This window comes from Heterocephalus glaber, unplaced genomic scaffold (assembly GCF_053883595.1).
Source record: "Heterocephalus glaber isolate CG9 unplaced genomic scaffold, H.glaber_assembly_v1.0 deba00001472, whole genome shotgun sequence".
In the NCBI taxonomy this organism is placed as follows: domain Eukaryota; kingdom Metazoa; phylum Chordata; class Mammalia; order Rodentia; family Bathyergidae; genus Heterocephalus; species Heterocephalus glaber.
Genome location: NW_028258315.1, coordinates 7,304,246 through 7,331,917, shown reverse-complemented (window position 1 = coordinate 7,331,917; position 27,672 = coordinate 7,304,246). Strand labels below are relative to the sequence as shown.

At 54.7% G+C, this 27,672-nt stretch overlaps 1 protein-coding gene and 1 long non-coding RNA gene across 13 annotated transcripts in view; one reads left to right on the top strand and one right to left on the bottom strand.

Annotated features, from left to right (window-relative positions):
- Rreb1 (ras responsive element binding protein 1) overlaps positions 1-27,672 on the bottom strand; it is a 170,011-nt gene that overhangs the window by 8,951 nt on the left and 133,388 nt on the right. For all 12 annotated transcript variants that reach the window (XM_087181152.1, XM_087181159.1, XM_087181160.1 and 9 more), the window contains 4 exons: positions 21,328-21,472; positions 20,652-20,788; positions 9,303-9,492; positions 5,231-8,087 (listed from right to left, as the gene is read on the bottom strand). In XM_087181152.1, coding sequence (XP_087037278.1) covers positions 5,231-8,087; positions 9,303-9,492; positions 20,652-20,788; positions 21,328-21,472 — 3,329 coding nt within the window. The remainder of the gene's footprint in view (positions 1-5,230; positions 8,088-9,302; positions 9,493-20,651; positions 20,789-21,327; positions 21,473-27,672) is intronic.
- On the top strand, positions 11,232-15,566 carry LOC147826175 (uncharacterized). The gene is made up of 3 exons (XR_015439086.1): positions 11,232-12,322; positions 12,472-12,574; positions 14,989-15,566. It is a non-coding gene; the product is annotated as an uncharacterized LOC147826175 (long non-coding RNA).

Sequence of the window (27,672 nt, the reverse complement as noted above, 5' to 3'; positions counted from 1 at the left end):
GAAAGACAGTGCCAGCCCGGGCCTGGCAAGCCGTACCCTGCCAGGGAGCAAGTGCCGCAGGAAGGGGTGCAGGTGCCCTGGGCCCCGCAGAGAAGTTGGGGAGCCCCCAAGCTTGGGAAGGTGGCACTGCCTGGGCACCCAGGACCTCCCGCCTGGCTGCTGGGTGTCCTGCAGGGACCCCTGCCCGATGGCGAGAGATGGGAGAGCTTCGCACAGGGCTCTTGTTGCCCGCTCAGTGCTGGCTTTGTGGGACCTGCACCTGCACCAATCGTGCCCTTGCTCCTGAGGCGGACAGAGGAAGTCGCCCGCCCCACCGGGCTCAGCACCATGAGGAGTGGACGCTGAGCCCAGCCCTCTCCCTTTCCCCCTTCCCTCGGGAGGTCTGCAGTTTTGGTCTTTTTATCTGGATTTCTTTTGTGCTGTAAACATGTTTCAAAATGCAATCAAAGCCTGCGCAACTTATCCTGGGTTTGTGTGGTGGATGGGAGGGAAGAGGCAGGGCAGAGGGGCAGAGGGAGGGAGGGAAAGGAGGTGGAGAAAGGGCAGCAGGGGACAGTGGAGGAGGGGAGGGAGGAGAGGAAAGAGCGGGAGAGGAAGGCGGGAGGCAGGAAAGAGGGAGGGGAGGGTCCGGTGGGGACGGAAGGTGGGGCCATCTTCTGCTGCACTGCTGGCCTCTTCCTTCCTTTTTCCCTGAGACCAGATTCTAGGTCCCAGCTTCCAATTTCACAGGGGAAAGGTGTCAGGCGGCCTGGTGCTGCTACCTCAGAACTTTGAAGATGCCGCAGCCAAACATGTGAGTTAAGAACTGGCCGAAGAGGGCCAAGCGTGGTGGCATGCAGCAGCGCTTGGGAGGCTGAGGCAGGAGGCCGGCGTGGGCTACACAGTGAGTTCCAGGCCAGCCTGAACTATGGAGTGAGACCCTGTCTCAAACACCAGAACTGGTGGAGCGGTCATAGCACAGATCTGCAGACACAAACCCCGGGACCTTGGGGCTCCTCGGGGACCAAGGTTGGACGCTTGCTGGAGCTTGGCAGGGCCTGGTGCCAGGGGCTGAGTCGCAGGGGCAGATGGTTCCCCAAGGGAGGGAAGGACGAGCGACTGGCACCGCTAGGTCGCACGACTCCATACAAGGAACCATGGCGGATGGGGCGCTTACTCCCTCCTGAACAGGGCCCTGCAGTGAGGCCCCATCTCCCATGCAGCTGCTGGAGGCTCCATGGCAGAGGCCCTGGGTCCCATCCCCAGCACCCTACCCCCAAGGGGAACAAGTCAGAGCCACTGTGCTAGGCTTCCCGCTTCTGCCACTGTGCTAGGCTTCCCACTTCTGCCGAGGACGATTTTCACTCTGGTCAGCGCTGCCCTTGAGCTGGCTGGAGAGCCAGGCTGACGGCTCTGAGGACGGCACCACAGAGACAGGCGATGGTGCCCAGCGCCACAGCCTTGGGAAGGGACTGCAGCAAGCCGAGTTTCACTGCAGAAGCCCGACGCCTCTCGTGATGGCTCGGAAGGGGTGCCGTGGGTGGCCTGCACCCCGGACTTCGGCACCCCAGCCAGGAGTGTGCACAGCATGGTGAAGCCAGCCCGGGAGATGAGCTTTCCGGAAGGCACCCGAGAGCATACCCCTCCACCCCCAACTGCTGCTCTCCCACTAAGGAGGGCAAGGCTGCAGACCTTGCTTTGCTTTCCTTTTCCTCAAGGGAGGACACAGGACACGGCTCAAGGCCCTGCCACACCCCTACCCCAGAGGCGAAGGCGCCCTTGTATTTCCTCTTCTCCCTGCATCTGCAGACTGCACACAGGGCTGGGCTCAAAAGACCACAGCTGCCACTTAAGAAAGTTAAAAGCAGCCAAATAAAATACAGCTGGTGTCCAAGGTGCTTTCCACACTTAGGTATTCTACCACTGAGCTGCACCCCAAGCCCTTTAACAATTTTATTTTGATACAAGATCTTGCTAAGTTGCTCTAACTGGCCCTGAACTTGTGATCCTCCTGCCTCAGCCTCCTTATGTAGCTGGGGTTATAGGCAGGAGCCACCACATCTGGTTCTTACTTAGACTCTGACCCTTGTTTCTTGTTAGCTGCGAGTAGGAACAGGTCGGGAAAGAGGGACCTCAGCCATCCTGAGCTCCCACCCTGTCTCTGTGGGACAAGGAACCGAGCTGAGGGAAGGAGGAAGATGAGGCCAGAACTGCACAGGGCATGGGACACAGGACACAGGACACGGGACACAGGACACAGGACACAGGACAAGATGCCCGCGAGAGTCTCCAGGTGGGGGTGGGGACACTTGGGGAGGGAAGGTGAGGAGCCAGGACCCATCCCCACCAGCACGAAGCCGGAGAGGGGCCCAGGAAGGCAGGTGTGTGGAGACCACGCCAGGGGACCGGAAAGATGACAGCCGACAGCAACATCCTCCTGACAGTTCCTGAATCCCGAGCTGGGGCAGAAAGGGCTGCACCGTGCGCTCTGCTGCCCCGTGGGGTGGTGGCTTGGGGACACCAGGGTGACTGGGTTTGCTGAGAGGCGGTGGGTGGCAGCTGACCTGTAGGATGGAGGGGTTTGCTGAACTACAGGGGCAGACCTGATGCTGCTGGCTGGAACTGAGCTGATTTACTTTGTATCATTTTATTTTGAGACAGGGATTTTCGTTTTGGTACCAGAGATCGAACTCAGGACCTTGGGCTTGCAAGGCAGGCGGCGGAACCACTGAGCTAAATCCCGGGCTCCAGACAGGGTCTTGGAATTAATTTGCTCAAGCTGGCCTTATGTGATCCTCCTGCCTCAGTCTCCTGCAGGAAGCTGTCATCTAGATGTGAATACTACACTTCAAAGGCTGAATAGGGACTAGAATGGTTTCACTGTGGCTGGCTGAGGCAGGAGGATCACAAGTCTGAGCTCAGCCTGGGCAATTTAGTGATGTAGCCTGTCCTTGCCTAAATTAGCGGGGGATGCAGCTTAGAGCAAAGGCCTGGAGTTCTGCCAGTGGTGCACAGCAAAGGAAGTTAGTGGAGCCCAGTCAGTGTCCAGAACAGCCCTGTGGTCATTAAAGACCCCAATTAACAGCATTCCGACTCACAGCCGTACCCCCCAAGACTTCCACTCTTCCGGACTCAGACTTGTGAGGACCCAGGGAGGCCTCAGTAGAGGACCAGGCAATCACGGGGCGCTGCGGGGAACTTTGCAGGGGGAGCTGGAACCGCACCTGCCTCCCATCATCCTCAGCCCCTCCCAGGACAGCCGCGGGCCCCAGCTCCAAAGGGAACAGACAGGAGAGGCTGTCAGAGACCAGCGCAGTCTACTCGGTTCCCAGAGCCACGAAGGTGGAACATGCTTGCGCTGATGTCCATTCCACCTGCTTTCCTTTTACCTCGCCGGGTTCGGATGCCACAAAATTTTACATCAAGGGTTCTGGCATCGCAGAGCCAGGCAGTCACCACTGGACCCTGCCGGGGGAACTCGTATCAGGCAAAGACTCCAGCCCGATTCCGGCTGCTCCAGCTTCTTGGGGAGGCTGTCAGCTTGCTGGGAACAGAACCATCTCAGCATAACGCAGCATCTAACAGCACGGGGTGCTCCTCGGGAGGAGGGCGGGGCGGCTGGGTGAGGGCGGCCCAGGCTAGGGGAGGAAGGCCAGGCCCGAGCCTGGTCACCAGATCTCGGCCACCTGCTGCTGAAAAGTGGAGACAGAACTATTTCTCCAAAGACCCCGCAGGCGACAAAAAGGGCAGCAAAAGACATCACTGTGTGGGGCACTGTCCAGGAACTGCTACCTCCCTGAGGACTGTGGGCTTTGTGAGGTTTGAATTATTTCAGTGGAAAGAAAATGAGCCTGAAAAGGCAGCGTGTGCTTCATGAACGGGATGGCGGCTGCACTGCTGACTCTGAGAGCCCCAGCCCGGCCAGGCCCCAGCCCCGCAGGGCCAGGAGCAGATGCTGCAGCCTCCAGCCTCCTCCTCAGGCCACGCTGCCCCGCACTGTGCAGGTTCCAGCCCTTCTACCACCTCCCTCCTATCCCTCCACCTCCCCGCAGACTCAGCCCCTACCAAGGCCTGGGATGGCTTCACCGGACCTGCCTTCCTCCACGCCCGTGACGGCATCCTCACCCCACGTGTGACCTTCCACCGACCCGAGGCTGCCGTAGTTAGCAAACAAACTATGGGACGCCCAGTTAAACTGGAACTTCAGGTCAGCAGCAAGTGATACTTAGTCTTTCCCCAATACCTCAGAGAAAGACTTACAATAAAATACGTGTTACCTGAATTTTAAATTTAATCTGTATATCTTCCAATTCATCTGGTTTCAGGTCTTATCTATGAATATTTGGGTTATGAACTCCAGAAAGGCAAAAATCTCACTCAATTTACTTAGTTCAATGATACAAACCCTGTGAGAATATTTAGAAAATTTTAATTGAAATGAAGTGTGTAATCACTGGTATAAAATTATTTAAGATGCATTCCATATCCTAAATTCATCTTTAAAACTCAACTCACAGAAAGTAATATTTGAGAAATACTTTTGGTATATCATTTTGCCAATTTAAATATGTTACTTAGAATATTAGTCATTACTTAGAGGGTTTCTCTGAAAGAGCTGACAGTATTAGTGTTAATAAAAAAAATTCTACCACGATCCATTACCAGCTTTCAAAATGCACAGGGGAAGGGCACCCGCCTCAGTGAACTGAGAGAAACGGTCAATGTTACATTTGCAGTATTTCCCTTTCCCAATACATGGCGGCCAAAAGAACTGTACATGTTCAAACTTTTAAAGGCGGGGCCAGGGACGTGGCTCAGTGGCGCTGTGCCTGCCTGTGGGAGCCAGGTCCGGAGTTTGATCCCTGAGGACACTAAGACTGCGTCTCGCCACAGCCCTGAGCTCGTGCCGCTAACCCTCAAGTCCCACTTCTCCGGAGCTGCCTCCACGCTCTACCCGCACATGGTCTCGAAACCTTGGGGAGGGACCGGGGAGGCACACAAGGGACCCGCTGGGCTACGACCACTGCCACCTGCAAGCACGTCGTGCTGGACACTTCCCCTCGCCAGCAGCCCTGGGGCTCAGGTCCCAGGCACAGGCCCCCGTGCGAACCATGAGCACGGGAAACACACAGCATCCCTGGGCCCGAGAAGCCAGGAATGCGCGGGGTGCAGGGGGGGCCCCACTCCTTCGACTGGGCACTGCTTGGCTCAGCCTGCCGCTCCGCCCTGCATGCCCAGCTGGCCCTCTTACCGGTGTGTGTGAGCATGTGCCTCTGCAGGGAGCTGGCCCACGGGAAGACCCGGGGACAGTGGGGACAGCTGATCTTCTGCAGGCAGTTGGCGTAGGAGTTCCGCTTCGCTCTCAGCAGCCTGTCCTCGGGGGGCCCGCCCTGCTCCTCATCGCTGGGCCCATGGAGGTCGGTGGGGCCCCCGGCCGCCTCCTCCTGAGCATGGTCCTCCGTGGTCTGCAGGAACGGGCTGAACTTGTTGCTGTCCGTGGTGGCCAGCATCTTCTCAATGCTGGCAAACTCCCCGCTGGAGTCCAGGTCCACCCCACCGTGGTTGGCACCGGGCTGGCTCTTCGCGCCCTTCTTGCGGCCCCTCTTCTTGGAGGAGCTGGCCGGGCCCTGCTCAGTCGGGGAGGCCGCCTCTGGGCTGCTGGCCACAGCAGGCGGGTCGCCACACTCCTTCGGGCTCCCGGGGTCCGCGGGTGTGGCTGCAGCTCTGGGGACGGCACCGCCTGAGCCGCCCACGGCTGCCGCGCTGCCGCCGCTGCCGCTCCTCAGGCCTGGGTCGGCCACCTTGGTGGTCTTGAGCAGGGTGGGGGCCGAGGACACGGATGAGATGATCTGGGCGATGGAGGCCAGTGGGGGCAGCTCTTCCGTCACAGAGGGCTTTGGTAAGAGCAGGGGGGGCTTAGGCCGCAGGGGCCGCAGCAGCGCTGGGCTGCTCAGGACGGGAGGGCTGCCGACGAGCGCCGACGAGTAGATGGGCACGGCCAGCTGCACGGAGCCCTGGAGGGGCTGAGCGTGGGGGTCCAGGGGCGCGGCCGTCACCACAGCGGCCGCAGGGCCCTCTAGGGTCCCGGCGGGCCCCAAAGTCGGGGGCAGGATCGAGCAGGGCGGTGGACAGGAAGCCGGCTGCTCAGCGCTTCCCCCTTCCTGCTCTGGCTTCTGGGCTTCGCCAGGGACAGCTGCATCCTTGTCTCCTTTCCTGCAGTTCTTCGGGATGGACAGGTCGATGGGCTCCATGGAGCAGTCGTAGGGGGCCAGGGAAGAAGGGCTCAGGAAGGGCACGTTTTCCTGCTTCACTTGCACCAGCGCCAGGCCCTTCTGAGAGAAGTCCAGCGGCTCGTTGAAGTCCACTGCAAAGCTGCTGGCCGGCTCCACCTTGACAGCTACGTGGGGCGGGGGCGGCTGAGGGGAGCCCCCATGAAGAAAGCCATTTTGGGGCTCCAGGAAGGCAGCGAGGGGCTTGCAGCCGGCTTCCGGGCCCCTCCCTGAGGCTTCCGCGCTGCCAGGGCCGCTGCCCGTGGCCAGCACGTGGCTCTCAATGTCCTGCTCGGGCACGTGCAGGTGCTGCTTGAGGATGTGGTGGATGCAGTTGCGCTTGGCAGTGAAGGCCGCACTGCACTCCTTGCACTCGAAGGGCTTGCGGGCCTTGTGGCAGCCGCCCAGGCCGCGGCCGCAGTGCGTGCGCATGTGGATGCGCAGGGCGCGGTAGTGCTTCAGGTCCTCCCCGCACAGCCGGCACACGGTGTCGGGCGCGCAGAAGGCATCCACCAGCTCGGCCGCGCTGCTGCTCACGTACTCGATGTTCTTCTCAATGTCCTTGCGCGTGGCCTTGAGGTGCTTCTTGCGCAGGTGGCGCTCGCAGTTGGCCTTGACGGTGAAGGGGTAGTGGCAGATCTTGCAGATGTAGGGCCGCTCACCGCTGTGCGTGCGCAGGTGGCGGATGAGCGCCGCCTTGTCGGCCGCGATGTAGTCACAGATGTTGCACTGGTAGGGGGAGATGCCCAGGTGGGAGCGCACGTGCGCACGCAGCACCCCCGAGAAGGCGAACACCTGGTTGCAGAAGCGGCAGGGGTAGAGCACCTTGCGGACAGTGGGCGCCTTCTTGCCGCCGGGCCCCGTCATGATGGCCTTGAGGTCGCCCTCCGCGATCTCCTGCTTGATCTTGGCCTCCATGCTCAGCGGCAGCAGGGCTTCGATGATGCTGTCCTGCTCGAGCTGTGTCTTCATCGCGGGTGAGCCTGGCAGCTCTGCGCGTGGCGGCTGCAGGGGGAGCTGCAGGGCTGAGTTAGGCTGAGCCCCCGACTTGGACTGCAGCAGGTGGGCGGTGGCGGCCACCTCCACCGAGCCCTTCGGCGGCCGTGGGGGCAGGCTGGGACTGGTGCAGCCCGGGGAGGCCTGCTGCGCACTGATGAGGGGTGGGGGCGTAGAGGTGGCCACCACCGTGCGGGGCGTGACCAGGGGCTTTGGCTTCAGAGGGGGCATGTGCTTGAAGATGGCCTGCAGCGGCGTGGCCGGGGCCTTGGAGAGGGGCGGAAGACTGATCTGAGGCGGGGCGGAGGCCGCCATCCTCAGGATCTGCTGGATGTCCGCCAGCTCGATGGCCGACTCCCCGGAGATGGGCTTGACCACGATGCTGCTGTCCGGCTGGATGATGAAGCCCTTCTGGAAGGGCTGCAGGGAGAGATGCTTCATGCCCTCCTTGGTGGCCGGGAGCAGCGTGAGAGAGCCTCCCAGGGAGGTAGCTTCGAAGGGAGACAGACTCAGCACGCTGGTGCAGCCGGGGTCCTGAGGTAGTGGGCACTTGAGTGTGTGCAGCTGTATTGCTTGGTTGTCGTCCGGCAGGGGCTCCTCGGTGGGTGCGGGCCTGACGTCTTTGGTGTGCTGCAGGCCCAGCAAGGCCAGGAAGACCTTCTGGTCCAGGGCATCACTGGCCAGCACGTCAGCCTGAGGCTCTTCCCGGCCCGGGTCCGTGGTGACATGAGTCTGCTTGTGCAGGGCGAGCGAGGAGAGCATGGGGAATGCCTTGTCACAGCTGTCGCAGACGAAGCGGTGCTGCTCGCTGATGCACCTTCGCAGGTTTGTTTCACACCAGGCCTGTGGGCAGAAGCAACCGAACAAAGTGAAGGTTTCGAACTAAGCATTAAAGGGAAGCATCTGCTGTACAACTGCGCCCCTAACGCAGCCTTTCTCTATTAATACATGAGGACCGCCGTCCTGCCTGCGGCCTCGGGCGAGCCAGTGAGAGAGCAAAGCATCTAAGACCCGCGTCTGCCCCTACAGTGCAGTGGGGTAACATCGTCTTGGAGGGGGCATTTTTCCTTGAGGGCGGCAGCGGTGGGAGAACTGCTGCCCCGGGACTGCAGGGAGGGAGCATCGCTGGGTGGCCCTGCTGGTGACTCACAGGTCTACACAGGGAAAATCCACAAACTTCCACCTCATGTGTTTGTTTCCATTTTGTAAAACTGACAAAATTTCCAAGTACTGTTAGCAGGTTCTTTATTTTATTTTTGGGTACCGGAGATCGAACTCAGGACCTTGCGCTTACGAGGCAGACGGCGGAACCACTGAGCTAAATCCCCGGCTCTGTTAGCAGGTTCTTTATGAGCAGACAACAAATACAGTTCTCGTCTTGTTCTAATCGAAAATGATTCGAATCTTTTCTTTTGGGGAGCGGTGGTGGTGCTGGGGATGGGACACTGGGCTCCCTGCATGTGGATGCCATCACTCTACACTCCCAGCCCCCAAACGCATTCTCTTAACACAAACTGTAATGCTAGAAATATTTACGCAGATGCCAATGAAAGATTGAAACACATGAATTCAAATTAAAAGAGGACTTAGGTGGGGATAGTGAACAATTCACACTCCATATCTCAAGTCCCAAGAATGGGCAAAAGTGCTGATGAGCCAGAGCCACACCAAAGTTCTTAGGAAATCAACCCCAAGGGAAGACTGCCCCCCCAACCTGGCAGCCCAAGGGAGACAGACAGGGCCAAGTGGGGTTTGCACTGGGGATTGAACCCAGGGCCTTCACACTGACCCACATCCCCGGCCCTTCCTCATTTTTTTTCTAATTCTGAGACAGGGTCTCACTAAGTTGCTTATGCTGTGCTCAAACTTGTGACCCTTCGGCCTCAGCCTTCCAGTGTGCTGGGATTACAGGTGTGTGTCACCACATCTGGCTCCAAGTTCAATTTTAAGAGAGGGGGTTATAAAAAAGAGAAAACTCAATCGATCACATTTTAAGGAAAGGGAACTGCAGGGTGAGGGAGTTTAGTCCAGCTGAGTGCCTTGAACCAGTCAGCATACCTGAGAAATGCGAGGAAACCTCCTACAGGAGAAGTCCATGAAGCCTAAGTCATGGAAGCCAGCGGGAATTGAAGGGTTGTTCTGGATGAAAGGTCTTCCCATCGCATCCCTGGGAAGCTGTTTGTGGACAAGGGCGTTGTGACGCAGCAGTCCTCGATGTGTTCGAAAGGTGACACAGCAAATGTCACATCTAGGAGAAGGGAGAGACAAAGATTCAAGGCGGTGGCCCAGTCAGGGTTTCCACTTGTTTGTCTGCTAGGTTTAGTATAGTTTTTGCTGCTTCATTTCAACCAAATGAAAATAAGACATCAGGAAGCCAGTGTGCTCGTAGTTAACGCCAAAAAAACTTCCCTTTAATTTGCTTTGTAAATGATATTCTGCCAACTCTGGACACCAAATCTTTGCAGGCAGAAAGAAATGAACCTAGGACCAAACGTCTGAAGTCTGTGCATGAACCCCGGAGCCACCACTGAGGACCCGCGCTGTGACCAGACATGTGGTCATCTCAGGTTTTTCTCCTTCCCCCAGCTCACTGGATTTAGTCATTGCAAAATGTTTAAAAGGCAATGAAGCAGACACTTCTGCAGCACCTAGAGCGATCACGTCAGCAAGCCTGGCATCTGATACAGGTAAGATAATTAAATGACTCTACCAAACTGGTAGCAAGTACCATGCCTGCGTATTAAATTCTGACATTATCACTATCATTATCTGAAAAACGTCTGCACTTCCCACACCTTAAACCCACAGTAAGCTGAGGCCCTGCCGTGGGCGTCACCAGCCTCATCTCACAGATGAGATGAAAACACGCAGGCCCCGCGATGCTAATCGGTGTGACGAGGTTACCGGGCAGGAGGCAGCTGGGGCCAAGGGCCTGCTCCCGTCCTCGCCCACCACAAGGCTGCGTCCCTTCCTGGCGAGAGTCCCACAGATGACCTCTACTGAGAAACCACAACACTTCAAAAAAGGAAAAAAGTCTCGGCCCTTCTTTAGAGACGGACTTTGACATCCTAGAATGCTGTTATGAAACAGCCTCCACTCTTCCCAGCAGCGCCAGCACCCAGTCTTCGCTGAGAGCCATTTGAAAGACGGTGCGGTACTCATCAGCATCCCCTAGACCTGCTCTAAATAAGCCACCAGCTCCACAGGCGGCCATTAAAGCTCCTCATCCACATCCACCTGCCGTCCTGGGCTCACACGAGGCAGGGCACTGCAGTGTGTCGCCTGGCCGGCAGGAGCCGTGCACCGAGCACCCTGCCACGTGCACCCTTACTACCACTGCTCCACAGAGAGGTAGAGCAATGCACACCCATCTACATGGATGGGCTTTAATGGAAGCTTTTTTTTGGTTGACATTCTTCTCTGGAAACAAAGAGATAATGAAATCACCCACAAGGCAGCTGAGCGCGCTTCGCTGAGGTGCTGAAAGAGAGAAGTGTCAAGTATGTGCTGCTTTATCAGGCGTGGTGGGGTGCTGCGGGATACAGTCCCTTTGTGTGTCCACCTCTCTTCTCCACTCTGGTAACTGGGGATACCTCCTGTCAACATGCAACTGCGTTTAGAATACCGGCTTCCCACAAGCCACCCAAAATAGCACTCTTTTAGGGGGGAGTTTGCTGAGCTCCCCAGCTGTGGCCAAAGCCCCAGCGAAGGGCTGGATTCAGCAGAAGACCTCAGGGCCTGGAAGTGTGTGAGCCGTGGGCTCAGATGGTGTGGATTGTACCCCCAAGGCAGGTGTGTCCTAGTGGACAGAGTCCAAACCACAGGAACCGTTCCTTTTCTCAGGGCCCGGAGGTCTAAGTCCTAGCAAGGAGACGGGAGTTCAGCTGGGAAGCAGCATGGACACGGCCACCCTGGGCTTTTCTGGCTGGAACACGTCCCAGCCCATGCTGCACACTTGCAGGCGACTGAGCTCAAGTGCCGTCCGCTTCTGAGCATAGGGGTTATGGGGGCTGTACCGAGAAAATGGTGTATCAGAAAGGCTCTGTTCAGGCAGGAGTTACACTGGGGATGGCTGTGAGCTCAATGTCAATGAATCGATAGCACACGAAATAAGGTGACTACACAGAAACACAAAACTGGGCATGGTGACACATGCCTGTAATCCTAGTATTCCTAAAGCCAAGGCAGGAGGACGGTGAGTTCAGCCTGAATGACACGAAAAACCATGTCTCAAAAACGAAACAAAACAAGAAAGCAAGCAAACAAAAAAGAAACATACATACAACAAGCTTAGATACTGAATAACTGATGGAAAAGTGATGAGAGGTACTGAGGAACTGAACCCCACATTTTCCAGGGGAGCAATGACTCAGTGTTTGCTAATTCTGGGTTTACAGTGACTTACAGAACCCAACTAACACGGATAACAAGAATCAACTGGGCAGCTGGGTCCTCCGTATGTACAGGTTGTGCATCTACGGATTCAACCAACCCTGGATTGAAATACCACAGAAGATGCATTTGTACCAAACACGTGCTTTGTTCCTGTATCATGAAGTTCCACAGTAGTAGGTGCTCAATAACACACGGCAAGATTTCCCAGCACTAATCACAAGTTCTGTGTCTCACGGAAGGCTTTGGGAGCAGTGTGTGTGTGTGTGTGTTAACAGCCCAGACACACGCAGAAGTTAGCACTGTGACCTTGGACAACTTATATAACACCTCCCAAATATGCTGGAGGGGAGAATGCCCTTGTGACCTTATTCAAAAAGCAGAATCCTCATCCTACCCCAGGCCTGGACCTACCGGTCACTGCAGGGAGCAGGCAGGCCTAGAAACTGGCATAAAGTGAGCATACCCGGTGACTCTATCAGTTATGCAAGCCTGAAAAACAAAGTACTAGAATCTAGAAACATCTTTAGCTATGAGTGCGCGAGAGGCCCTGGAGAAAACGCTGCCCACGACGTTCTCACCTCTGTAACCTGTTCCTTCTCTAAGCCTGTTTCCCTTCTCACCTGGGATGAGGATCTTTGGGGCCAACTCAGATAACAGATAAGAAAATGCTGGGAAACCTCAAGGTACTATTCCGTCATTTAACAATTATTTTATCTTGCCAAGGGAAGAAGAAATCTGGAAAAGCTGATTTCCTGGAACATGTTAGTAAACATGAAAATGCAGGAAAGGTGAGGTTTTGATTTCCAGTGTGTGTTCTCTTTTTCCATTCTAGAACTTCACAGTCGTCCTCAGTACTTCGGTTTAATCTTGAGATGCGTGGGAAGAAACGATGTTTCCTCCCAGCCTGCACACCTGTGGAGCCTTCTGCGTCTGAGGTAAGGTCTAGATCTGCACTTCGCACCTCCATGTTCATGGACTCTCCTCCTGGGCACTGTTACACTCCTCCCCCCAATACAGGGTCTCAGCTATGCTACCCAGGCTGGCCTCAAATGATCCTCCTGCCTCAGCCTCCTGAGCAGCTGGGACTACAGGCACGCACTGCCATACCCAGTGGCTATTTCACTTCTGAAAAAGCCCACTGTGCTTTGAAACCAAAAGCACACTGTGAGGTTGGTTAAAAGGAAGAAATGCACAAAAAAGCACCGGCCTCCTTGTCCCACATGTCATGCCTGTCAACAGACCTTAACTCAGCATGGAAATCCAGTCAGAAACAGGGGCAGACCGGGGCTCAGCCAGGCCTCCCACGGCCTGGGAAGAACACCCGGCAGCCTGGTTTCTAAGAAGCAGTCCAAGGGCAGGAGGGTCAGTCAGTCTGTGGTCCACCCGGAGGGTTTGTCAGGCTTCGTGAGGGCCATCGGAGGGGGGCAGTCCCAGGGCCCTGTTCTCACTCCCATTTCTGAGGGACCCCAACTCCCAGGGACTCATAGAGAGGAGGACTGCAAAATATTTAGATGGGGTAGAACTCTCAATTAGAAGGTCACAGCAGAGGCGAGGGCTGTAGGTCGACTGCATTTTGCAATATGCAGTGTGCCTGAGGAGAATTTTACAACTCTTGACAGGCTGCCTTTCGATTATCTGGCAAGTGAGACGGCCCTACATTGGAAAGTGAGGTAACTGTTCCAAATGGAAACCAACTTTGCTGTCTGCAGGAGACATGCATCTGGGGGACTGTCTCTTACAGGATCTAAAGAAGCTCACAGAACCCTGTTGACACCCCCTTCTAGAAACAAAACTTTCTCTCTTTTTAAGAACTCATACTGAGTAGATTACTCTTGATTTCATCAGTGGAAAAACCTCTGAGGGACAGTTTAGGGCGAGACGCCATGAGGCGCTCAGGGATGGGTACGGACCCACACCTGGCCTGACCTCGGCTTGTAGCAGGCTGTGCAATCCGGTGAGCTCCAAAGCACTGTGCTCACAGAAACAGTTTCTGTACACAAGGGAGTGCACAGATGATTCACCCAGAAAACACCCTAATTCTAGTACACATTAACTGAATTTCTATAGGATAAAATTTGCACTGAGAATCCTGGACAGATGTGGCCACTGCCCGCTCCCATGATGCCCCAGCTCCCAACCTCGGGTCCTGCCCCGGTGAGCTGCTCCCAGGCAGGGGCTCCATCACTAGGCGAGGGCTCCAGCAGTTCTTGGGGGTGGGCAGTGGGGGTCTGTGGTGCCCAGGTATGCAGAGTCAGGGGGCTCTCTGGAACAGCTGCAGCCATCTGCAGCTCACCCCCTCTCTCCCGGCTGCCCTCAGTTCCACTTGAACAGTCACTGAGGGGTCCTGGGTGGGCGTGACACACAGAGGTCTGGGGCTGGAGGGTGTCCGATGCCCAGAAACCCCTCCCGGCGGCATGACAGGTGGGCACAGGTTCGCTGGTGGGGACCAAGATCGCAAAGAGCCTTCCATCCGAGCTTAGCGGTGCCTCTCAGTTTTTGAGACAGACACACAAGTCCCTGCCACGGTAAGGACTGGTTGGATGGGCTGGGGTATAGTGCCGTGGTAGAACGCTTGCTTAACATGGGAGAGGCCTGGGTTCGGTCCTAGGCACGTTTGCACACGCACTAACACGCAGGAAGGGTTCTCCTTTCAGTCACTCCTGTCCTTCCTCCTTCAAAATCAAACAAGCGCCATCCTGCCGCATGCTGGCCGTGACTTCTGCTAGGCTGCCAAGTGCTCGGTGCTGCTTAATAGCAACAAAATCAAAAAAGGAGAGCTAAGGAACACAGCTTAATGCTGGGTTGAGGTGGAAATGCAGTATGATAAACATGCTATCGTGGTGTGGACACTCAGCGAGAAGGGGGAAAGAGCCAGGCCAAGCCAGCCCGGCAGTGGGTGGTTTACAGTAGGACCGACAGCTCGCATCAGAGATGACCGTTGTCATGAGAAGCACCACCCCGAAATGCCAACCTCGACTGCAGCCACAGTTGGAGGCGCTTCAGAAGGGGGCTCACGTGCACCACGATGGGGCCGTGCCTATGCAACTCGGCAGCAGTGGGATTGACAGAAATGGAAAACACTGACACGGTCTTTCGGCTTTCCTCCTCCCTCTTCTTTTGTTTTCTGCTGTTGCTCTACTGAGGGATCAACCCAGGGGCCCTTTCTATTTTTAATTTTGAAGCAGGGTCTTGCAATCCTCCTGCCTCCCAAGTGGCTGGGATTACAGGCATGTACCACATCTAGCTTTTTTTCCCTGTTTCCTTAACCTTCCGGCTGAACAACTTTAGGATTAGCTCCCCCGTGGCTACTATACTAGTATTTTATTCATCTGGTGACTTTACTCTCCAGAACAAGAGGAAAGCCCTGAAGTCAACAGAAAAGCTTAACAAAGCAGCCGGCCTGAAGAGATGAACCATCCAGGTGGCCCCACCATGGCTTTACCAGTGGCTTTACCACACCACGTATTTCTACAAGGTTTACCGCTGTGGTCCTCCCCGCCCCTAATCAGCGAGAAACGGCTACTTTTATTTTTTTTAACTACATAAAGCATATTTTCAAAAGATCACATTGGCAAATTTCAAACATTAGGAAACTCATTTCTTTAGAATCTCAGGTTTCCCCAGTGACCTAACAAAGTAATGCGTGGCTCTAATATTTAAAGGTGTCAAGTCCTGTCCAGCTTCTGAACATCAGCCTTTCAACATAGTTTACCGGGATTTCAAAACACGGGGTGGTCAGGACTCAACTCAAATTTAAATGGCACCCAGTTTCCCAGTCTTGACAAAAGTGAAACTAGATGAAAGTGGTTCTTTGTGACAATAAAGAGTAAATGACAGGGCCGGGGATTTAGCTCAGTGGTTTCACCGCTTGCTGCACAAGCGCAAGGACCCGAGTTCGATCCCCGGTACCAAAAAAAAAAGAGTAAAGGACACACTGCTCCCGTGTCCTCTGTCAGCTCAACAGTGCTTGGGAGAACCCTGGAAATGGACTCTTCAATCTCCTGGAATGGGATAACCAAAAGGCCACAGCACACCCTACCTGTGAATGTTGGAAGGCTTAAAACAGTTTAAAAAAAAAAAAAAGAAAAATAAAAGAGATGTGATCTTAATAATAATATCAGAAGAACTCATGCCGTATTTCTCAGGGTCCCAGGACTGGATTAACCCCCTTCATTCTCTGAAGTCGTCCACTCTGTTTCCCAGACGGGGGGCAGACAGAACTTCCACGGCCTGAGGTCACGGAGACAGACGCCAGGCAGGGCGGGGCGGGGCAGGGCAGGCGGTTACGTGCAGATCCCCAGCTCCTTGCTTGACCCAAAGCACATCGTAGCCCTGGTGCCTGGAGCCAGCTCAGCCAGGCGCATTCCCGGCGTGACACTCCCACCACCCCAGCAGCCCGTTGGTCCGCAGAACCTGAGAAATACACCTGCCAGGAGGCCGACTCCCAGGCTGCTCAGGCTGCTCGCCCAGACACGGAATCCCTTGCTCATTAGTGTTTTAAACGAGAGACTGGCATTCCTCTTAAAAGGGATTTCATGCTTCATTTTTCCTGCTCCATCTCCAGAGACAGGAGGAGTGAGTGCAAACAATCCCTGCTCGGAGCCCCGCCCGGCAGACATTCCTGCCCCTCGGCCAGTCCTGCCAGCTGGGGACTGACACCCACAGCTGCACTAATCTCGCCCAGTTGCCGGAGCAGCGGAGATGCCCTGTGACAGCCCTGGCCGGAGGCCTCCCCACCCGCGCCCAGGGGCCCGCCGGGTTCTCCGAGCGGTGTGAAAAGGGGCCAGAGCCTTGGGGCTTCACAGGGCCGCTGGGGAGTGGGCGCAGGGGCGGGGAGCCAGCGTCCTCCCCTCCGACCTCTGCCCACTGTCCCCAGATGCTGGCGCCGACAAAGTGAGCCTCCACTTGGCTGAGCCTTGAGTCTCGCACTCTCAGACACACGATGCCGGCCGGCAGACGCCGCAGGCCTTTCCTTGGTCAGGCCGACATTCACCAAGAGCGAGGCCGAGGCGGCGGAGAATCTCAGGGTCTCTCAGCAAGGGCTGGGCAGGCAGACAAGGCTGAGAGAGGGGAGAGAGAAGGGCCTGCGTCTCCTCCATGCCCCCGGCGCCCCCGCCATGGACTCACTCCTAACAAAGTCTGGAGGACTCCAGGCGAGTGAAGGGTTAAAATCCCCTCAGAGACTACCGGGAGATCAATAACGTGACCCGACCCGGAGATCAATAACGTGACCCGAGCCAGGGGCCTCAGCCCACAGCAAGAGCAGCAAGTGCCACGGTGCACGGAGGTCAGGTCTGAGGTAGCTGCTTTGCTCGTGCAGACCCTGACCCCGACCCCGAGGCCCAGCCAGGAGGCAGGGCGCCTTCTTCGCCTCGCACTTCCCTTCGCAGCCTTCCTACGGCCTGCGGCCTCTGGCTGAAACATCCCTGTTTTTCTCAAGCCTGGTCAGATCACAATGACGACTCGATCAACCACTGGGTACATTTTAACTGAAATAATGTCAAAATTACTTATTACCCCATCTCCTTTAATCAAAAAGCTACCCAAGATTACACAATAACTCAGGCCAAGTTTGGCCTCTGGAGCCTGCCCTCTCGGCTGATGCCAGTCAAGAGTCGCCCCCACAGCACCAGGCCCACTGCCCCCTGCTCCTAACCCTGCTCTGTGGGCCGCCGAGCTCCTGAGGCCGCGGCGATACCCCACGAACTGGATTTCAAGCCCCATGATGGCAAGAAAGCAAAACAGCACCACTGACACTTTGTGTACAGCCATGCTGACTGTCTGTTTTGACTACCGTGGTAGGATAATCGGCGGAAGCCTTCGTACTGCCTCTTTTCTGCACAGGGCTGAAACTCAGGGCCTCACACATGCCAGGCACATGCTCCAGCACTGAGCTGCACCCACCCTAGCCTGTGTTATGCTTTTTAAAAGGAGGCTACTAGAAGATTTCAAAGGATGCCTGGGCTCACATCCTACTTCCGCTGACAGCACTGGCCTGGACGGTCCTCCCAGCAGTGGACAGCTTACTGCTCTACTCCAGTCTAAGCAGTGAGCAGGGCCTCCCATGTCCAGCAAGGCCCGCTCACACAGGGACGCTCCCTCTGCACCCACCTGCTCCCTGGGTCTGTGGGGTATTTTTTGTTTGGGGTGGTGGAGTAATACTGAGGATTGAGCCCAGGGCCTCACACTTGCCAGGGCTACAATCCTAGCACTTTTTAAACTGCTAAGTTGCCCAGGTTGTCCTGGAACTTGGAACCTTCCTGCCTCAGCCTCCCCAGCAGCTGGGATTGCAGGCGTGCGCCACCACAGCCTGCTACAACACCTGCAGGTGAACGCCCCCGGCTTCCTGTTCAGGTGCCCGCACCCGAAGGCTCCCTGCCCCTTTCCCCGCCTCGGCCTCCTGTCTGGGAAGCACACAGAAGGGGGTGTAGCCACAGCTGACCTGAGAGCCGGACTCCGCCGGTGGCCTCGCGCCTCCCTTTCACTTGAGGCTGACGCTGCGTTAATTTGAAACACGGCTGAGCAGGGGAACGCGGACCCAGAGTATACTCCTTTGGATTTCCAACACTTTTTTAAGGCACAACAGGCGCCTCGCCAGCTTTGTGGGGAGGGCTAGGAGGGGCCAGGGCAGGAGAGAGAGAAACTAGCAGCTGTTTCGAGTTACAGACTTTCTGTCTAGGCTGGTAGCATCCCACTGTGGCTCTGCTGCCTTTGGGGTTTGAAAATGGAGTCGGTGTCTATTTTAGTTCTGGGTTAACAAGCAGTCTATCCCACCGGCCACTGTCGCAGTTCACAGCCCAGCCCGCTGGCCCATGTATGCCCCTGGGGCTCCTCTGATAGCAGGCTATTATGTGGACCAGCAGAGCAGAGAGGAGCAAAGGGGAATTAACTGTGTTCTGTAATCATTCCTCTCGGTTTCCAGATCCCAGCCCCACCCCGAGTTGCAGTGAGAGCTGGGCAGAGCCACGGGGCAGGGCTGCCCACCCTCTCTTCCCACCTTCGCCCGTGGCCAGCACCGCAGGCCTGCAAAGGCCGAGCTCCTTCGAGGCTTGGAGGAGCCGCCCCTCACCAGGCAGAGGGTGGTACTGAGCCCAGGAGGGAAACCCCTGCTCTGCAGCTGTACAGGCGGCTGGAGGTTCAGCTCACGGCCCATCTGTGCCACTAGCTGGGTGTCACGGTGGCCGAATCACCTACCAAGTCCGGCCCGCCTAGGGGACCGGTGTGCAGTGCGCCTGCCGCTGCTATCTGCCTGCCTGTGAGGATCCAGCCAGGACAGAGGCTGCTCCAGGAATCTCACACCTCAGCAGACCAGCACCGCACAAGAGGACAGTGACCTTCCGTTGCCACTGCTACACGCCATGCGGCGTAGGCAGGCATGGGCTCTGCAGAAACCCTCCAACAGCCAGCTTCCCCGCATAGGATCAGATTACCTAGGAGGGGACAAATAAGTAGTTCTGAAGATGGAACTTGCTCACAAAGTAAAATGTGAAGTCTACAGGGGAACTCAGACACAAGTGGTAAATCCACGGCCACGTGGCAGTGACGCCCCCTCTGTAAGCGAGTCCTTGGTCTACAGATCTCTTCCAGTATTCACCGCCCACCACAGCCTGGGGATGCTGGGCACACCAAGGAAAACCGAAGTTCCCAAATCTCTCAGAGCAAAAGGGTGTACAAAAGGAGGAGCCAGAAGTGTTTTTGTGGCAGATAAAACAGTTAAGAGACAGGATTAAGAATGACAGATTCCAAGTCCCCGTGGTGAACATGGAGTCACCCAGTCCAGTCTCCCTTCAATCTGAAGGACACGAAAACTGAGGGTCACACATGAGCTGAGACAGCCCTGGGGGCCCCACAACCAGCCCTGCCTCTTCCAGCCCAGCAGCCCGAGACTGAGGAGTTCTGCAGACATTTTACAGCGCTTCGGCTCCAGCAGTTTACATTCTCCATAAATTCTCTCTCCCCCAATTGAAAAGTATCAAGCGAATGTGCTTAAGCATAAATGACATTTGTCGTGGCCTCCAATCCGTGTACAATCAGGCTTTCCCCTCTAACACAAACGCTGTCCGCCTGCTCAGAGTTTTTCATTCCCAAGTCACAACACAACACGTGTCCTCAGGAAGGAAATCCAGTCCGCATGTCAGGATGCAAGCAAGCAGCTGCCCGAGTTCGTACTCCCTGGCTATCCTCCAAAGCCGCACAGGGATCTGCCCTCTGTGCGTGGATGAGTCTTCAGCTGTGTGTGACTTTCAAGTCTCCCAGGTGGTTCTTTGTTCTTTTCAATGCTTAGAATCAATGGCACTGACATTTTAAATGTGGCAATTCCATATGGAAAGTCTCTGCACCTTGCTGTTCATCAAGAACACAGGACTTTGCCTGGTGAGAGTTAGCAGAGAAGGTAGACAGCCAGGCCTCTCTCCTCGAATCCTGGTGGAAATTCTCCATGTTCTCCACCTGGCACTACTGAAGGTCACAAATGCTGGAGCTGAGAAGGCCCAAAATGGGAGATGAACAGCAAAATCTCTGTTCGGCACTGCCTTACCAGACCCTAACAGACTTAACTTCTTCACTCAGTAGAATCCGTGCTATGGGTCCAGTTCAGTCCAAACACCGGGTATGGCCCACCACTGTGCCGGGCACGAAACACATGAACAGTTCGTCTGGACTGCATATCCATGGACAGTCGACAGTTATTTGGGCTTCGATGCCTTGTACAGAGCAAACGTTTGTCGTTAAAACTACCCTGTGACAGGAGAGCCTTACTGGTGCCTGCCCACCAGGTCTTGTTAGAAGTGAAGGAATCAGGTGTGTGAACAGACCTGGTGACTACGGCCGCCCTCTCTGACAATCCTCAGCCGACCTCTTCCCCACTTAGGCATTTCTTAGCTATTTTCCTAATGTCTCATACACACATTAAACCACTGGAGTCCAGGCTAAAAAGATGTAAGGCTAAATGCCAGAAGAAACAAATGAGAAGAAGTTTCCCAGACCACAGGTCTAGCTCATCATCTCTCCTACCTTAGTGGGTTGTCTGAATGGGTCTCTATGTGACTCTCCAGTCCGTACTTGCAAACAAACTCCTTGAAACACACTGGGCAGTGAAAGACTTCATCACATGTCTTCTCCACGTCACCTGACTGTCCATCGTCCACCATCTTAGGGAAAAGCAGAAAGTGAAGTCGTGAAGTGGTCTCCACCGCGGAGCGGCCAACACCAGTCCAGGGATGTCTACTGAAAGGTTGTGTTCCCTGGCCGAGTGTTAAGAACGTGACTGTCCATCCATTCACACAACCGATACTCACTGGCCAGTCCCACCTACCCTCCCACCCATCCCTCAATCCCTTCATCCACTCAACATGTACTTAATATTGCTAAACACGAGATAAAAAGTGAGGACAAGACAGACCCCAAAGCTAAGGAAGCTTTCATTTTAGCTTGAAAGCAAATGCAAAGAGCATGGAAACAATTGTGGAAGCTCTTCATTTCATGCCTCAGCTCAGCAGGGGGTGCTCGAAGAGGAAGTATGCACAGGTATATTCTTTTCTTAGTCACTTTACAAAAACGGTGGGAAAACACAGGTTAAAAAGCCTAGGGTGGATGTCTGCCAAGTTCCCATACTGTGAAAATAAAGATTAGAGGTATTTTTGCTAAAGGTTCTATGGTGAGGCACGTCGGTGCCAGGAGCCGAGAGGACCTTTTTAGCAGGTGCTGGGTCTTCTCTCTCTGACTCAGCATCGTGACTCAGTTTCCTCTTGGAGGACAGCCGCCTGCGCTTCAGAGGGGATGGAGGGGCTGCAGTTGTAGCACTGCTGGGATCCTTCTCGTGAATCTTCATATGTCTGAAAGGAATATACATACACACAATATGAGTTAAGAACAGCAGCCAATCCAGCTCCCTTATTTCTTCTAAGTTTTTGGGATTATTCCTAAAAGCACTGGTATTGGAATTTTCTTTTTGCAGTGCCAGGGATGGAACCCAGGACCTCAGGCTGGTTAGCAAGTGGTCTGTCGCTGAGCTAGACACACCCCCTCACTCCTGAATTTCCATTAGTTAAGAGACACAGAATACAACTTATACAGTGGCTTCTGCCTTCTTAAAACTTCCTAATCTCCTAGAATCTCTGTTCAGGCTCCTGTGAGTGCCATCCAGAAGGGTTACTCAATGTCTCACTGTTGTTGGAAGATGTTCATGAACTTGACTGGCATTAATGAGCTGGAAGTAAACTACCCGGTGACCTGCTCTACTTACTCAGACAAAAAGTACTATTTTAGGACACATGATTCTATAGAATAAGCATTCCCGCCTTCCTGAACTGTTCCACTGCTTGGAAGCCACCAAGTTACGGTTGTGGATTGGATCCCAGGAGCCAGGCCTCTGTCCTTCCTGTCTCTTGGAAGTACTCGGGGGTCAAATCTGAGACATGCTGCAGCAAATGCCCAGGGTGCTTAAGAGCTGAAAGCCCTTCCGTATTCCCCATGGGACCGTGTGGGTGACAGTAACGGGACGGCACCACGAGCGGGCTACAGGCTACAACGCTAACAGCTGCACGACGAGGACACCCACGTGGTCAGAAATGGCCGTGTGTAACATATTTATGTGTCTGGTCCAAAAGGGAGTTTAAGGGTCTGATGTAAGTGACCTCTCCTTTTTATTAAGTTCTAAACCATCCCAAGAAAAGGTGCCAAGATATACAGGAAAAAAAGAATGGCATTATAAACAACCCAATCCAGTTTCCTTATTTTCCAACATAAAAAGGGATTCATTTTGCTAGTGACAGTCACACCATCTGAGTGGGGTCAAACTGTGCCAGATGTAGGAATGCAGTGCAGCTTTTTACAAATAATTATTTTATGATGATTTTACTTGGAAAGTATTTTTATCTTTTGGTGGTGCTGCGGGTGGATCCCAGGGCCTCATGCATGTTCTGCAAGCACTCTACCCCTAAATGATGCCTCCAGCCCCTCAAGAAGTTCTTAAGGGTGGGAAAAACGGCAATGTTCTTGTGCACTCTCCCGTCACACCGGTGAAAAGTGGTTCAGGTCCGCCTCCTAGCTGTGCCGTCTTCAGAGGACACAGGCCCAGGATGAAGACTCCAAGCAGCTCGTGAGGGTTGGACAGATGCTCGCCGAGACTGTGCAGGGCAATGACGAGGTGGCCGGGATGCTGCATCCCCACACACAACCTGTGCCCTCCTGCAACGGGAGTCCCCTTTCCCGAAGCACGTGGATGCACAACGCTAGATGCTGCTGTGGGCTCTCTGGCCTGCTCTAGGAACGGATTCCAGCATCAACCCCCTGCCCCTCTGCCTCCCAACAGCCATCTGCTGAAGATGGGGCCTGACCTTTGAGAACAGGGACTCAGAAAGGAGGCTCAGGCCAAGCCTTGGTCCTCTTAGTGGGAAGCAATGCTGTGGAGCGGACGATGGAGTGGGAGGTAATGGACAAGAATTACAGACGATCACTCTGACAGCTGTTTGACTCCTTGCCCGATTATTGGGAAAGGATATCACTTCGTTCTTGGCCACCTAAAACCACGAGAAAGTTAATGATACAAATGGCCTTGTTTTAAGTACTAAAGTGACTGTGACCGTCCTTCATATCAACATTTGGGGTAAATAAAGTTGGTAAGGTTTCTCCAACATTTATCACACAGTGCTCCCCAATTTTAGAAATGTTAATGTTTTAAAAAGCATCCCTAGTCCTTTAATTTTTTTTTGGTACTGGGGATTGAACTCGGGACCTTGCACTTTCGAGACTGGCACTGGAACCACTAAGCTAAATCCCTGGCCCAGTCCTTTTATTTTTTGAGGTAGAGTCTCACTGAGCTGGCCAGGCTGGCCTCAAATTTGTGATCCTCCTGCTTCAGCCTCCTAGAGTGCTGAGAGTACAGGTGTTCACCTCCACACCTAGCTCTACCTACTTTATTTTCATCTAAGATGCCCAAGATTCCTCATTCAGACTGCCGTCAAAGCTTGTCTCCTCTGCTTTGCACTGAGCAGGTAACGATGTTGTCATTTTCCAGACCGGCCAGGGGGTGTGGGTGAGTGTCAGGATGTGCAATGATGGCGGGAGTGAAAACTGGCAGCCACCTTTCTGCAAAGTGGCTGACCGACAGGGACTGGAATTTTGCACATGTACCTCCTCACTCCACGAATCCCACTTGCAGAACTAACCACCTGGCCAGTGATAGAATGAGGGGAGTTCACACACCAACGGCTATAGAGGCCTCACTGCCGTACCCTGGCCGCCACGCTTCTGCTCTCAGCCCCCTATCCATTCTCTGCACAGCAGCCAGCGTGAGCTTCCAGACATAGAGCCAGCACTCCTCAGCCCACTTGGTTCTCAGGCAGACCTGCTCTCGGGGGTACACCTGCCCTCCCACCATCTCTCCTGCCCTCCGGGGCCTTTCACTCATCCAGCAGGCCCCCCGGGGCTGCACCTCGAAGTTCCAGCCATCCCAGGCCTGGTCCGACGCTAGGTTTCACACCTGCGACCCTCCAGTGAGGCCTTCCTGGAGGCTGTACAGCTCACTTAGGCGGAGGCTCTCATGTGCACTCTCGGTTTACTTCCTTCACAGCACACAGCGGAGGCCAAATCTACCGTGTACTTTTCCTTTTTTGGTTTTTGAGACAGGGTCTCACTCTGCAGTTCAGGCTGGACCTGAACTCACTATGTAGGCCAGGCTGGCCTTGACCTCTGGGCAATCCTCCTGCCTCTGATTACAGATGTTCCACCTCACCTGGCTAGAAATATCTGTTGATTCATGGAATGGACAAACAAAGGAGAGAAGGATGAAGCAGATGCAAAGTCCTTCTCTCCAAGTACCATCAGAACACGTTCTCAGGTTCAGGACACTTTAGGGTTTATCTCACCGGGATTGAATGTGAGCAAACTTGGGTTTTGAGTGTAAACAGTGCTATGCCAAAGGGAGTGTAAGGGAAAGTATTCCAACAACGGATGCCAAGGAAAAAGTTAGTTTTTCCCTTACTAGAATTCAGTTGTGCACATTCACTCAAAGTAATACCTTTACCCACAGTGGAGAGAGATTAATGTAAAAATCAAAGTTTGCTTCTGCTTCTGCATAGAATTCTGGAATTTTCCTTCAGAGGCATGGCATTTTGTCTCAGTACAATCCTGCCACACTGGGGGGTTCTGAGGAAGGAATTTGTTAGCACATCGAGAATCAAGAGAAATTTTCTGCCACAGGGGCCTTTATAACAACCACAGAGGCCTTTATAGTGATAAATGAGAACACAAATGTTACAGATGAGAAAAAAATCAGCCAGCACTTTTTCAGGCCTCTTTGAATTTAGAAGTGGATGCTGATTCCCATCTTAAGTTTTTTTTCCCTGTAAATCTAATCGTTTGCTTTCTACAATGAGAAGATCCACTTTGTTTATTTACTTTGTGGTGCTGGGGAACAAACCCAGGGCCTGTAGATGCCAGGCAAGCACTCTAGCCCTGGGCTACACTGCCCACCCCCAAGAAGATACATTTTGGTAAGGGTGGGGGACCATAATAGCAAGGCATTAGGGCTAAAGCAGATAAGGCGGGCCAGGGAGTCTGACCACGTCCTAAAGCACATCCCTCCTGCCTTCCCAAACCCAGGAGCTGCCTGTGGGCCCTTCTCAGGTACATCAGTCATTAGATTCTATCCTTTAGGTGCTGGTTTGGGCTGAGCAGCAAGCGGGACATTGAGTGAGATGTTGAGTGGGAAGATGGGGTAGAAGATGAAGAACATGCAACGACAATGAAGCCAGGGAGTGAACTCTGGACCTTGATGCATCCTGGAGATCAGGTCCTGGTTCTGTCCCCCTGCAACTGCGGTGATCTCAGTTACTTAGGCTGCCTCAGCTTTTGTTTGGTCGCCTGTAAAAAGGGGATAGCATTGCCAGTCTCTGCGAGTGGTGTCCAGACCAGGGCCCTCCAGCTGGCAGCACTGGCACTGGGCAAGGCGGTGACCAATGCAGATCCCTGAGGCAGCGCGTGGAGATCCGTTTCCACGTCCCGAGGGGACACTGACGCTTGTCTAAGTGTGAGGACCACAGGGCCAGCGGGGTTCTTCAGCCCTTTATGTGTGCGGGTTTGGTGACTATCTAAGGATGTTGAGTTTTTGGATACACTTGTCCAATCTCAGACTTGTCTTCCAGTAAACCACACTCTCTGTGTAAGTCTGCCACATGTAAACACTTCAGGAAGCTGGGAATTTAACATTCTGTCTTCTGGGGGCAAAATCCCTTGGGAAACCCTCAGCAAGTCAGTATGACCCAAACTGAGTGCTACCTAGTTGAGGTGGCATTCTTTAAACCTTCCAGTGTCTGATTCATGTATGAAGGTTAAAGCTCAGGCACTCTAGACATTTCCTGTACCTGCTGACTTTCCTGTCTTAATTTCCTCATAGGTTATTAATGGAGCCAAATTATTTGCTCCTCTCAGCGAAGGGCATTTTTAGGAAGGTCGCTGTCAGTACACAGGGCCCTGCAGACACAGCAGGTCAGCTGACCCAGCATGCAGGGAGACCTGCTGAGTGCAGCCAGCTCCGGGAGGCTCCAGCTGCCTGGCTGCAGATTCGTCCCCACCTGTACCCAGACGCTTCCCGCCCAGTGATGCCTGGTGATAACCTGAGAGGGAGTAAGATCAACAAGCACCACAGCTCTCCAGAAACCTCCACCTCCAACCACTGATTCCAGAAGGATTTGTGTTTGTTTCCGTGGCAAATGCCTAGCAGGGGAGTTCAGGGTGGAGAGTCGTGTGACGCTCTAACATCCATCAAGATCTGTGCGGGCAACAGAGGACAGAGCTCGAGGAGGGGCGAGACCTGCGGAGAGGAACGGCAGTGCCGCAGGTGTGCCCACCCCCAAAGTCGGATGGTCACATTCAGCCACGCTTGTCTGCACCAGGTCGCCCCCAGCGCGCGGGAGGCTCGCCGATGCGGACGCAGCTGAGCTGACCCAACAGCCAGCAGCCGGAAAAGTTGAGACGCAGCCGGGCGTAGGGCGCGCACCTCTGTCTGCGTCTCGTGCTGGGAACCGCCGCTCTGGGTTCCCGGGAGCTCGGGGACACCCTCATCTCTGCCACCGCCAGGGCCTTGGAAGCCCGTGTTCTTCCGCAGCGGACGCGGCCAGCAAGGCTCCAAGCGGAGCTCCATGCCGCAGGCTGGGACCTGAGGCTCTTCCTGCCCTGCTCTGGGAGCCCTGTGCAGACTTCCGCCCCGCACGCACCGCACCCTCACCTCCGAGACTGGCACTCTGCACAGCTCAGTTCTATTCAAATTGGGGAATCTTAATTCAAAGTGGTCTCCCTGGCTACGTTTTCACATTCTCGGGTGTCGCTTTTGGGGGTGCCATCTCCACTGCTCTTCAGCCCAGCGTGTCTGTCTCATTCTCCTAGGGGGTTCTCTCTTGGTAGACACGTCCTTGCTGATGGACGGAGCTGCAATTCAGCGCCTGAAGAACCCTTTCCTCGGGCACCTTGGGTCCCGAATTCCACTCCTTTCCTCCTCCCACTGACCTGGAAGCTGCCGGCCTGAGGCCAGCTTCGCAGGACCACACCCTCTGGCTGTTGGCCTCTACTCAGAAAACAGAGGCCCTCTCCCCTGGCCGCTGCCACGGGTGCCCCCTCCCGACTTTCACATCCGGGGGAGAGGCCTTGGTGGGCAGCCCAGGTCCCCCAGATACCCACCTTTATGTAACTCCCGCAGACGTCTGACTCAGGGCACCCCAAACTCACTTTGGGTTTTCCTCCTTTGCTTGTGCTTATCTTACTAATTTCTCAGTGGTTCCACTCTGCTCCCCCGCCACCACCACCTGTTTATAGACTCACAGATTCAGCCTGGCGTGTGGCAGTGGTGGCACCTGTAGCCCCACATGCTTGGGAAGCTGAGGCAGGGAACTTGCTGGAGCCCAGGAGTTTGAGGCCACCCTAGGCGACACAGCAAGACCCCATCTCAAAGAACAAAAGAACAAAACAATAAAATCACAGTCTTGAAGAACAAACCAAAGGCCCCAGGGATTAAAACCAGAACTCTTTCGTGTATGCC